Source organism: Penaeus chinensis, chromosome 5 (assembly GCF_019202785.1).
Source record: "Penaeus chinensis breed Huanghai No. 1 chromosome 5, ASM1920278v2, whole genome shotgun sequence".
Taxonomy (NCBI): Eukaryota; Metazoa; Arthropoda; class Malacostraca; order Decapoda; family Penaeidae; genus Penaeus; species Penaeus chinensis.
Window position 1 is genome coordinate 12,891,376 of NC_061823.1, and position 15,000 is coordinate 12,906,375.

Sequence of the window (15,000 nt, forward strand, 5' to 3'; positions counted from 1 at the left end):
ATCCAGAACTTGAATAAAAAAGCAAGCACAAGTACTACCTGTCAGCAATGACCTCCTTCCCAGGAAATTCTCCTCCGTTTTATATATATCGTGTGTTTGTGTGCGTAGGTGTCTATATAGGATGTGCGTGTGTTTGTGTAGGTATCTTTATAGGGTGTGTGTATGTGCGTGTGTGTGAGTGTGTGTGTGTGTATGTGTGTGTATGTGTCTATATAGGATGTACGTGTGTGTGTGTGTGTGTAGGTGTCTATATAGGATGTAAGTGTGTGTGTGTGTGTGTGTGTGTGTGTGTGTGTGTGTGTGTGTGTGTGTGTGTGTGTAGGTGTCTATATAGAATGTGTGTGTGTGTTTGTGTGTGTAGGTGTCTACATAGAATGTGTGTGTGTGTATGTGAGCGTTTGTTCGTCTGCATACATATCAATAAATTCCAATGTAGATAATATATATATATATGCATATATATACCTTTAAAATCCTTTTGTGAATCATCTTACACTAAAAAAAATACATACACACATGCTCGAGACCACATCAGTACTTTTGGTTACGAAACTTTGACCTAGATGAAAACCATTACATCAACGCCCTTGCGACTCCTCGGCTGTCTTGCCCTTCACCGAATCTTGGAGACACCAGAGACTCCAGAGAGTGATAAGAAGCTGAGGAACAACAGAGCACAAAGCGTCAACTGGTGCGACACATGCTAAGCTACACAAGAAGGAAAGAGATAAGGACAAAGGCTGTTTACTGTGCTGTCGGGCTATATGTAGTTTATGCGAGCGCACATTGTGCATTCCAGTTTCAAGCATTCAAGCCACGATGAGCTGAATCTTAAGTATGCGGAGTTGCTACATTAATCTTTGAAAGTGAAAGATGTTTCAGTGTTTAGGTCTCTCGGCAAGTTCATGTCGTCTGAAGCTATTACTTTCTACCCATCTTCATAGTATATGTATATATATATATATATATATATATGTATGTATTTATCTATCTATATATCTATCTATATGTATATATGTATACATATATACACACACACACGCATATACATATATATATATATATATTTATATATATATATATATATATATATATATATGTATATACACATATCTGTACATATATATATATATATATATATATATATATATATATATATATATATATATATATATATATACAGACACACATACAGACACGCACCCGCACACACACACACACACACACACACACACACACACACACACACATATATATATATAGTATATCAGAGATCTGAGAGTGAGAAATCGCTGAACTCATCAGCTTTGCAACACTTTTAAGAAAACGTTAAATATGACTTTCTATTTTTGCCTGGAAATTTCTCAAGTCCCGCCAGGTAGTGTCAGAACATCACAAGTCATATACATAATGATGGGTAATTATGAAAATAAGTTCTGTGACAATAGTATTCATAATAACTAATATAATAAAAGTGAAAATACAACAGCAATAGTTGTTGTAACTAAATTATTGCCAATAATTAATATGACTGTAATAATGGTTAAAATGTTTCATACAAATGATAATAACAATGGAATTGATGGCAATAGTAATGGTAGCAACAACTGTAAGATAATAATAATAATTATTATGATTATTGTCATGATATTGATGATGATGATGATGATGATGATAATAGTAATAATGATAATAATAATAATAATAATAATAATAATAATAATAAAAATAATAATAATGATGATGATAATAATAATAATGATGGTAACAATAACAGCAATGATGATGATAATAATAATAATAATAATAATAATAATAATAATAATAATAATAATGATAATAATAATAATGATGATAATAATAATAATAACAACAATAATAATACATATTACAATAAAAAGGATAATAATAATAACCGTAATAATGATAATAGAGATAATGATGATAATATTAAGGAAAATGATAACAATAATGCATATAAAAAAATAAAAAATATAATGATAATGATAACAGTAATAATGATAATAGTGATAACGATAATAAAAATAATAACAATAATAACAATAACAACAATAATGATAATACTAATACTAACAATGATAATAATAATAATTGTAAAATTTATTATGATAACAATATTAGTAGTAATATTAATAATATTGTTGATGATGATAATAATGATAAGAATCAGCAACAACAACAATAATTATAATGATAATGATAACTATGGCAATAATGGCGATAACAAAAAATAACAATAATGATAACTATAATGATAACTATAATGATGATGTTAACGATAATTATGATAATGATAATAATGATAATAATATTGATGACAATGGGGATAATAATAATGAAAAATAAGACACGAATAATAGTAATAATGATGAAGATAATAATGATAATAATAATAATGATAATAATAATAACAATAATAATAATAATAATAATAATAATAATAATAATAATAATAATAATAATAATAATAATGATAATGATAATAATAATAATAATAATGATAATGATAATAATGATATAATAATGTTGAAGATAATGATGATAATGATTATGATAACAATGACAATAATAATAATGATATTAATGGTACTAATAACAAAACAACAATAACAACAACAATAACAACAATAAAGATGATAATAACAATAAAAATGATAATAATAATAATAATGATAATAATAAAAATAATAATAATGATAATCATAGCAATAATAGCGATAATAATATTAATAATAATAACAATGAAAATAATAATAATAATAATAATGATAATAACAATGATAATTATGATAACGATAACACTGATACTACTACTAATAGTAATAATAATAACGATGATAATAACAATAACAAAGAATAATGATAATGAGAACGATGATGATACAATTATGATAATAATGATATTAATAACAACAACAACAATAATAATCATTATGATTATTGTCACAATATTGGTGATGATGATGATGATGACGATGATGATGATGATGATGACAATAAAATCAATAATAATAATAATAAAAATATTAATAATAATATTAATGATGATAATAATGGTAATAATAATAATGACACCAATAACAATTATGATAATAATAATAGTAATAATGATAACAACAACAGCAACAACAATAATAATAATAATAATAATAGCAATTATACTGATAATGATAATTATGATTATAATGACAACAATGTCAATGATAATAAAGATGATAACAATCATAAGAATGACAACAGTATTGGTATTAACGGTCATATTATTATCGTCATTATTATCAGCTTCATTTCTATTGCATTTGAAACTATATTAGTGATTTCATCATGTAATTTATGTGAATCAGTCAGCGGTTTGTCACACACACACACACACACACACACACACACACACATATATATATATATATATATATATATATATATATATATATATATATATATGGTAGTTTGGTAGTAGCATTTCATAGCAACATTGCCAGTGTCATAATTTTTAATTTCATGGTTATTTTTACTATATCATTATTATGATATAGTGAAAATCATTATTATCACTTGTACTGCTGTTATTGATATTACGTATAAAACTATAATAATCTTGCTCGTTTCAATGACGTAGTTATCTCATTATAATTAGATCATAGCATTTAGCATAAATACTATGATCATAGTTGCTCTTAATCCAACAATTGTTATTACTGATAATAATAACATAAGCAACATCCGTGTACAGCTAACTCATCGGGAAAAAGCCTATCATTATACATCAGGCTGACTGTACCTTGATGGATGAGAGTTCATAGGCTTCAGAGATAATAGAACTTTATTTCTAGCTATTTAACTGTGAGGAATCCTAAAATTATCGTAGTCTCTGGTTAACAACAGATAAAGAATTAGAACGCTACTCTGTGAGAATTCCATAATTTAAACTCTGTTAGAGGGACAAGGACAGTCTAAAAAACATTCGACTTCAATCAAGACAAAATTTATGTAAATAGAAATACCGTTTTTTGTTAAATATTCAAAGAATACTCGATTTTGAATTCTTGACTAATTAGGATATGGAGATGTGGATATGATATCAAAATTTAGGTGCATGTTTCCAATTTTGAAAATATACAGTAGATTCAGTGAAATAATCGAATGATAGTGATATCCAAAATTACTGGTATTGAACTATCTTAAAGGAATTTCGTAAGGGCAACTGACCATTTAGAGAAGAAGAGAGAGAAAGAGAGATGATAATGATAATAATGATGATAAAAATAAAGGTAATGCTAATAGTAATAATGATAATAATAGTAATAATAATAATAATGATATTAATATTAATGATAATAACAATAACAGCAATAATAATAATGATAATAATAATAATAATAATAATAATAATAATAATAACAACAATGACAACGAAAATGATGATGATGATGGTGGATAGAAATGATAATAAAAATGATAATAATAATAATGATAATAATAATAGTAATAATAATGATAATAATAATAATTATGATAATAGTAATAATAATAATAATAACAATAATAATAATAACAAAAATAATAATGATAAAGATGATAACGATGAGGTAATAACGATATTAATGATAATGATAATAATAAGGATAATGATGATGATAGTAATAACAATGATAATAATAATATTATTAATAATAATAATAATAATAATAATAATAATAATAATAATAATGATAATATTAATAATAATAATAATAATAACAATAATAATGAGGATAACAATAATGATGATAATAATAAAAAAGATATTTAGTAATAGTAATGATAATAATGATAATCATGATAATAACAACATAACAACATTAATAATAACAATAACAATAATGATGATAATAACAAAATCAACAATGATGCTGATGATGCCGATAATGAGGATGAAGATGATGCTAATGATGATGATGATGATGATGGTGGTAAGGATGATGATGATGATAATAATGATAATAATAGTGATAATAATAATAATAATGATAATAAGAGTAATAATAATTATAATGATAAAGATAATAATGATAATGATGATAATAGTAGTATAGCAGTAGCAGTAGTAATAATAATGATGATGATAATAATAATGATGATGATAATAATGATAATGATAACAACAACAACCACAACAACAACAATAATAATACTAACAATAATAATGATAATAATGATAATAATAATAATAATAATAATAATAATAATAATAATAATAATAATAATAATAATGATAATAATGATAATAATAATAATAACGATAACAACAATAATAATAATCATAATAATAATCATAATAATAATAATAATAATAATAATAATAATAATAATAGTAATAATAATAAAACCAATAACAATAAAATAATGATGCCAATTAAAGTAATAATAATAATGATAGTAATGATAAAACTAATGATAATGATGATGATGATAATGGCAAAAGTAATGAAATGATTATGATAATAATGATAATGATGATGATGATGATGATGATGGTAATAATAACTATGATAATAATAATATTGATAATAATAATAATGATAGTGATAATAATAATGATAATGATGGTGATAGCGATAATAAGAGTAATAATAATAATTATAATAATAATGATAATAATGATAACAATAATAATAATTATAATAATAATAGAATAATACTAAAGATAACAACAATAATGATACTAAGGATAATGAGAATGATAATAACAGTAATGATACTAATGATAATGATAATAATATTGATAAGTAATTATAAAAACAACAAAATAGACAATAAAACATCTTATACTCCTAGGTAAAGAATATCGATAATTCAATATTTCATGAGTGTGATGGACAGGACACTTGCATAATCCATTGTTACTGCAGTCACTAGTAACCCTTGACCTCTCCCTTATCAGGCGAACGCAGGCAATTGTTTAGGTAAGCTCTTGCAATACATTAATTGAAATCTAGATGCATTTGCATTATGCTGTCACGTGTATTTTGTACCCGAGTATTAGCCAGCCTTTCACCTGTCTTTGTTGTGTTTGCGTGCAAATAAAGTCACATACAACACGGTGTGGATTTCTATCTTATTTGTACTTTTATCATTAAGTGTTCGCGAATTGTGTTGACGTTAATAAGTATAAGAAAGTAAATACGAAAATTCACGTGTCGAAAATAATATTCTATGAAAGTCACTGATATAATCTTATCCTCATGCACGTGTCAGTGGAGAATATGATATTTCGCATTGTATATGATATACGTTACTTCTTTGCACTAAATGAAGAAGATATACTGGAGAACCTTTTTTTTGTAAGGGGATGTTCATACCAATAAATAGTCTGTTTGGGCTTTATCAGCTTACTGGAACGTGAGTCATAAGAAACACTCTATCATACAAACACACACACACATACACACACACACACACACACACACACACACACACACACACACTAACTGGAAAGACGCGGAAGAAAATATATGTCACGTGTTTTTAGGACGGAATGGTAGAATGAAGTAGCAAATTGTAACTAAAACTTCAGTAACATTTTATGATTATCATGTCTATAACAATGTCTATTCACTATTGTTAAAAGACATTACTACCGTATATTATCATTATCATTATTATTATCGTTATTATTATTATCATTATTATTATTATTATTATTATTGTTGTTGTTATTATTTATTATTATTATTATTATTATTATTCTTATTGTCATTATTATTATAATCATTATTAATATAATCGTCTATCAAAGGCAGCTTCAATTACAGTGAGTTTCTTTCATATAGTAAGAATAAAGATAAAGCAGAATCTCAAATTTTAACTTTTAACTTATTTTGCTAAAATCTGTCCTGTGGTATCACACTTCATAATTTTCATCGTTTTGAAATTGCTTTAATGAATGAGAGGATGAACAAAAATAGATAAATTAATAAATGCATGAGAGAGAGAGAGAATGGATAAATAATCAAATGAGATAGAAAGTAAAATATACAGAGATTAAATAAAAGAGAAAGTAAGAAATACGTAGAAGTCTATTCGAGTGAAGAGCTTGAATGGGACTAGGAGATGCTGTAGGTCCGTGACGTCATCATGACATCTTAGGGTTTTCCCGTAACTGTTTTTTTCTGTGGCAGAAAATTTAACGAGTCATTAGAATTACTTATCATCGTAATCTTAATTGTTAATGAAATCCATTTAATACTAACGAGTCAATTTTGACCAAAAAATGAAATTCAAAAATAAGGAATCAGAAAACTAAGAAAATAATGATAATAATAATAATTATATGAACTTTTAGCCACAGCCCTGAGGTATGACACGAGTTAAGTTAATATTGTAAGTATCCATAAAAAGATGATTATTTAAGAATGACTCGAACTGGGGTACCTTTTGTAAGTATGAATCTATCAGTTTAAGCACGTATGTAAAGCAAACTATTGTGCGGTGAAACATAAGCGGATGTTTTTATATATAAGCAAATGATCGTAGATATATCAGATAGTATAGTCAACACAAAAGTGCATAGTTAGGCAAGTTGGAGAGCACTTAAATCGCGAAAACAATTCAATGAATTTCATATATATTATCCTGTTACAATATTTAACGAGTGGCATTGACAAAGAAATTCACTGAAGTGGAGAATTCATTACACACACACACACACACACACACACACACACACACACACACACACACACACACACACACACACACACACACACACACACTGATAGACGCACAAGCACACACATGTTTGTTTGCGTTAGTGTACACATACCTACTGTCTATAAAATTTAATTAAACAATTCCATTGCGAAATCTAGTGCAAGCTCATCTTAAACATGATAATGAAGAAGTTCTTTGTGATTTTTTGAAGTGAATATCATTAACAGCGTGTATCGAAGGCAGTGAAGGTGGGAGCTCATTAACCGAAGGGCGACAGCGTGCTTTCCCCGAGTATATAAGCTCCCTGGGTTTCCAACCGGGACAGCAGTCGAGGTAAAGAGTCGGTTACACTATGTACCTGGTAAGTTTAGGTGTGAAATGTGTTGGTGTTAATCGTGCTTACTGGGCATATGCTACAAGCGACTGAGTTAAATCATGGGTGATGCTAGTTAATTATGTTGAGATAGTTCATTTTATGCTATTGATTTAGGGTACTATTAGCGAGCACTGATAGGAAACACTATATCTATCTATCTATCTATCTATATATACACACAGAATCATGATATCACAATCTCAAACATTTTAAATAGTTATTGTCATTAACATTACCATCATCCCCAAGGCAGAAAGTAGGATTCAAAGTAATTCAATATTAGCATAACTAGTTTTAATTAAGGACTTCTTAATACAAACCTGTTCTAAAACAGTCCAACATAAACTCAGGCAAGTAAAGTTAAAGATATCAACATGCATTAACTGAAACAATTTAACAGGGCGATCACGAGTACCTCTATTATCACAGGTACTTTTCGCCGCCGTGGCCAGCGTGGCCGTCGCCATCCCCCAGTACCCAACCCCTGCCCCGGACCCCTCGCCATCCTACGGCGTCCCCTCCTCCCGAGGCGTGGGTGAGGTGAGAGAGGTCGTGCCCATCCTGAGGGACGACCGAGTCCATGAGGACGACGGCAGGTACAGCGTCGACGTCGAGACTGCCAACGGAATCATTGCCTCGGAGTCTGGCTCTCCCGATGGTCCCGAGGGCGCAGTTGTCAAGGCCGGACAATACGCGTGAGTTTATTTTTCATGTCTTGTTCTACCAATATTATAAACTAAACGTCATATATATATATATATATTCATATTTATATACACATACACATGCACAAACACACAGACACACACACACACACACTCACACACACACACACACACACACACACACACACACACACACATATATATATATATATATATATATATATATATATATATACACATACTTACATATATATATATATTTATATATGTTTATATATGTATATATTTATATATGTATATATATATATGAATATAGATATAAATGAGTGAGTATGTGTGTTATATATACTGTATATGTATATATATATATATTTATATATATTTATATATATATATATATATATATATTTATTTATATATTTTTATCTATTCATTTACACACACACACATATATATATATACATATATAGGTATGTATGTATGTGTGTATGAATATATATGTATATATAAACATACATGTGAATATACTTACATATATATGTATGTATGCATATATACATATACACATATACATAAATACATACACAGGCTGATATGATGATACATATGTATATATATGTATATATCATCATCATTATCCGCTTGTATAGTTCCTTTGCAGGACGTAAGCCTATGCCAAGCCTTTCATTTTTTTTCAAAATATTCTGCCTTGCGTTCTCCTTGTTTGGGCTAATTCGGTATCTCGTCACGCCACCTTATCATTGGTCTGGCTCTTGGCCTCCTTGTGTTTCTTATATCCTATCACACACACACACATATGTGTGTGTGTGTGTGTGTGTGTGTGCATATATATCTACATGCTCATATATACATATATATATATATATATATATATATTGTATTTATAAACACATATGTATGTGTGTGTATGTATATATGTGTATGTATATATGTATATATGTGTGTGTGTGTGTATGTGCGTGTATATATATACATATATATATATTATATATACATACATATATATGCATATATGTGTATGTATATATATATATATATATATATATATATATATACGTTTGGAACCATACACATACATATTGGCCTACTTTTAGTATTTGTGAATATACATAAACAGAGACTAAAGCAACGTTACCGAATATATGTGCAAAATTCCAGTTACACCGCTCCTGACGGCTCCCTGATCGAAGTCAAGTTCACCGCCGACGAGAACGGCTTCCAGGCCGAGGGCAACCACCTGCCCGTGGCTCCCGAGTTCCCCCACCCGATCCCTCAGTTCGTCCTCGACCAGATCGCCTTCGCCGCCGAGGAGGACGCCCTTGCTGCAGCTGAGACTAGAGATTCTTCGCCTTCCCAGCTGTACCAGAGGCCACAGTAGATGGATGATCTGCAGCGTGCAATGTACATAACGACGTGGTGAAAATTTTGTGAAACTTTTGTACGAATCTAATTTATTCGTCAAGTGTGCTGTGTGAGTGGCATTGTAAGGGTATTAGAATAGAATGCAGACATTGCTTGTGCGTTTTATTTTTATGTAATTTTTGTTGATAAATGGTAGTTAAAATCTGATGAAATATAAACTGATGCCTCAAGGGAACACCACGCATTTACACATACTCTTACATAGACATATGAATACATATTTCTTTCTCTTCCCTCTCTCTCTCACTATATATATGTGTGTGAAACACACACACACACATATATACGTTTACACATGCATATATGTGTATATATATATACATATACATATAATGATAATAAAGGTAAAGATAATAATGGTTTAGGTGAAAAGTTCTTGTGACCTCAGCCAAATTGCAAATTACTATGTATTATGCGTGGAATTGCCGGTTTTACCATCCACTGGTAGAGCGGAATTTGAATACACACACACACACACAAACACACACACACACACACACACACACACACACACACACACACACACACACACATGTATACATATACATACATAAATATACATATCGAAGGCCAAATCAAACAATATTGGCTATGACATTATTGTCTCTATTCACCCTTGTATACGCGTAGGTAGAGCTAATGCTGGGCGCGAAAGTGTGGGGAGCAAGCCGTTGTCCATGCAGCAGGCTCCCTCCCCCACGCAGCTGATGGATCCAAAGGAACGGCATAGACGGAAACGGTTTGCCAGAATGATAACTTATGAATTATAGAAAATAGTACAGGTATGGAAAGTAAAAATAAATAAATAAATAAACTATTGAATATAAATATGGATTTAGGATTATTTAACCTTATTCGTCAAAATTAGGCCTAAAGCTGAAAGTATGATTTGCTGATACGATATATACTATATACGTTATTACATACATTATGCTTATCAGTTCTGACGGCAATATATACGGAATTACAGTGAAATTAAAGTGTCTATCAATCTGTCGTTTTCACTCACGTATATGGTAATTTTTTTCAAGGACACACTCCATAGAAAATGATAGTATTAAGCTGCCTCATAGATATGGATAAATAATTTTTTGAACATTTCACAGTACAAATACATAGTCAGAGTAACACATACTCTCCTACATATCAAAATATAAAGTATAAATTATTATTAAGCAAAGAAACCATTCAAACACAAATTCAGTGAATAAAGATGAAAAAAACTAACAGGCACAATATTAAAGGTAATTACAAAGCAATATCATGGAGTAGCAAGCAACACTAAAATCAGAAGGGGATAGCACGCCACTTGAACAAATTTCTGATGGGGATTCATGTTGGAGACTGTATACAACATATGTGGCTCATGTTGGAGATTGAAAAGACAACATATATGTCTCATGTTGGAGACAGGGAAGATAATATATATGACTTGTGTCAGAGACAAAGAAAACAGCATATATGATTCATATTGTAGGCAGAGTAGACAAAATATACGACTCATGTTGGAGATAGAGAACACAACATGTATGACTCATGTTGGAGATAGAGCAGACAACATATGTGACTCATGTTGGAGATTGAAAAGACAACATATATGACTCATGTTGGAGATAGAGAAGACAACATATGTGACTCATGTTGGATATTGAAAAGACAACATATATGACTCATGTTGGGGATAGAGAAGACAACATATGTGATTCATGTTGGAGATTGTAAAGACAACGTATGTGACTCATGTTGGAGATTGAAAAGACAACATATATGACTCATGTTGGAGACAGGGAAGATAATATATATGACTTGTGTTGGAGACAAAGAAAACAACATATATGATTCATATTGTAGGCAGAGTAGACAACATATACGATTCATTGTTGGAGATGGAGAAGGCAACATATTTGACCCCTGCTGGAGATAGAGAATACAACATACATGACCCATGTTGGAGATAGAGAAGACAACATATATGACTCATGTTGGAGACCGAGAATACATGTGTGACTCGTGTTAAGAGGACTACATATATGATAGATGTTGGTAGATAGTGTTTAATTATTGGATATTTACCCAACTGGAGATTGCAAGTTCCAGCAAAAGTAGGATAGTTGCATAGGAATAAAAAAGATAAGACCTGCCATTAGATAATACTGAGGCAATTAAACAATGTAAGCAGTGTGAAAGCCACGCGTAGTTGATGTGAAAATACGTTTATTTTCTTATTTTACAGATAATAAACGCCAGGAAGAACGGATAATAGAAACGGGTTTTAAGAAATGCATTTAGTATGATGCTGTTACTTTATCGAAGTCTAATAAAAATTATTAGAGAAAAAGAAAGATAATAGAAGTACTATTTAGGGCACACATGAAAGAATCATTAATTAACCTAAATTCTTAAATCCATACTATGAAAACTTACATAAATGTGCGTGTGTTTGTGTGTGTGTGTGTGTGTGTGTGTGTGTGTGTGTGTGTGTGTGTGTCTGTGTGTGTGTGTGTGTGTGTGTGTGTGTGTGTGTGTGTGTCTGTGTGTGTGCTCGTGTGTGGTTTCCTAAAAGGGCGGTCACACGAACGATTTTTCAACAATAAATCGGCGGTAACTTCAACTTTTCCCCTTCCCTCAACTTCCGAATTCGCATAATCTACTACTAAACAAAGAAAGTTCAAAGGATATGTTCAAACTAGCCCCTCCATGCACCACTCTTATGCAGCCATTAGCAATTACTGACACCCACAACCGCAAAAAAATAAAACCAAGAATAAAAATAATAATAATAGTAAAAACATAGTAATGAGGAGAACAAAACAAGAAATCGACATATTCTAAGGTCTGAAGAAAAGACGAGTGGACTGTAGAGGAAAATCGGAGACGAAGCAGGAATGACGTAACAATCAGCTGTGGAACCCGCGGGAGGAAACGTGGCCTGGTGAGGAATGCTGGGATAAAGACTTGGATAATATGATGTAATTGAGTGAGTGGGCTAACAATCACGAAACGCAAGTGAAAGGATTATCTTAGCAGAGAGTTCGAGGACTGCTACTTATCACAACAAAAGTAATAATAATGCCTCCCAGGGATTGACGTGTAGGTGGAGCGACGTGTCGGTTGATAAATCGAGATCTTGGTGTATGCTGATGTATATGATATTAACGTCTGGTTAAATTGAGTTATTTGCCAAATAAAGGTAAAAGAGTGAATACGTTACCGTTAGAGATGCCGCGCATATTAGAAAATACTGAATGGGAGGAGACATTGCTTCTGGATCGAGTGCATTCTTATATCACAATGGATAACTAGATTCAAAGTCTCTAAGTACTTAGAATTCCACTTGCCTCGGCTTGTCAAAGAATCACCCGATTTATCACAGAAGAATAGCCAGCATATTATCCAACTTATCATTATATATTGTCGTAACACTTCAGTCAATTGCAGACAAAAATGTTCGTTTCCAGAGACTGCCACTTGAGTTGAGTGATGTTGATTTTCATGACTGATGGAAGAAAGATAAAGCAAACGAAACACAATAGAAAAAGAAGTAGATTTGTGTGTAAATCATATTTTCGTATCTTTCGCTCACTTAATTTATTATAAGTTAATTATTTATTATCGTTTATTGATTATTCAACTAAATATCATTAGACATTAATATTTTAAGGTAAGCCAAAGACATTAATGAGCTGTTTGTTAATTCATGGTAATGCGTGTTAGTGTGTGCACAACGTGTGTGCGGCAATGTGTGTATGTGTATGGAATAGGTATGTGTGTGTATTTGAAAGAGAGAGAGAGAGAGAGAGAGAGAGAGAGAGAGAGAGAGAGAGAGAGAGAGAGAGAGAGAGAGAGAGAGAGAGAGAGAAAGGGAGAGAGAGAGAGAGAGAGAGAGAGAGAGAGAGAGAGAGAGAGAGAGAGAGAGAGAGAGAGATTTTATGAATAAGTATATACTATATATTCATAGATTAATACATACACACCCACACGCACGTACAAACTCACACACACACACACACACACACACACACACACACACACACACACACACACACACACACACACACACAGGTATGAGGGTGTGTTAAATAAGGTAGTTATCAATAACATTACAGGGGAAGTGCATCCCTTAAGTCACTACTTGGTGTATAAAGCCGTGAAATAGGATTACATGATTTCAAATGGGAAATTATCCGAACACACAAGAGTTGTGTTCGGATAATTCTTTTTCACGGGTTACTTTCCTTTGTTTCTATTACTAAATAAGAGTTGAGGGTTCGATCCCGTTTCTCTTCCTAAAAAAGAAAAAGAAAATGAAGACGAAGAAGAAGAAGAAGAAGAAGAAGAAGAGGAGGAGGAGGAGAAAGAGGACTAATTATAATAATGATGATGATGATTATGATTAATAATAATAATAAAAACAAAAAAATAATAATGATGATAATAATAATAATAATAATACATATAATAATAATAATAATAATAAATTATAACAACAATAACAATAATAATAATAATAGGGAGAAGAACCGAGAAAACAGTAAAATGGAAAAAAAAACGAAAATTGTTCATAGAGGAAAGACAAAATTGCGCAAATACACAATACTTGGCCAATAAACCGGCAAATATATTTATGTATATATCTCGACCAGCTAGCCACAAAATCTGGAACTTTGATATCAAGAGGAAAACTAGAAGATTCATGCAAACGCGGTCATGATGAGCAACATCGTTTGGGACGAAGTGCATGGAGAGGAGGGGGGAGGGGGAGATGGGGAGGGGGGATTCAAGGACAGCCTTTCCTTTGGTGTATAT

At 30.7% G+C, this 15,000-nt stretch overlaps 1 protein-coding gene across 1 annotated transcript in view; it reads left to right on the plus strand.

The window, feature by feature from the left end:
• LOC125025484 overlaps positions 1 to 10,286 on the plus strand; it is a 14,304-nt gene extending 4,018 nt beyond the window's left edge. The window contains exons 4-9 of the mRNA XM_047613498.1: positions 564 to 683; positions 1,306 to 1,378; positions 7,938 to 8,043; positions 8,336 to 8,354; positions 8,516 to 8,781; positions 9,931 to 10,286. Coding sequence (XP_047469454.1) covers positions 564 to 683; positions 1,306 to 1,378; positions 7,938 to 8,043; positions 8,336 to 8,354; positions 8,516 to 8,781; positions 9,931 to 10,150 — 804 coding nt within the window. The 3' untranslated portion in view covers positions 10,151 to 10,286. The remainder of the gene's footprint in view (positions 1 to 563; positions 684 to 1,305; positions 1,379 to 7,937; positions 8,044 to 8,335; positions 8,355 to 8,515; positions 8,782 to 9,930) is intronic.
• The last annotated feature ends 4,714 nt before the right edge of the window (positions 10,287 to 15,000 follow it).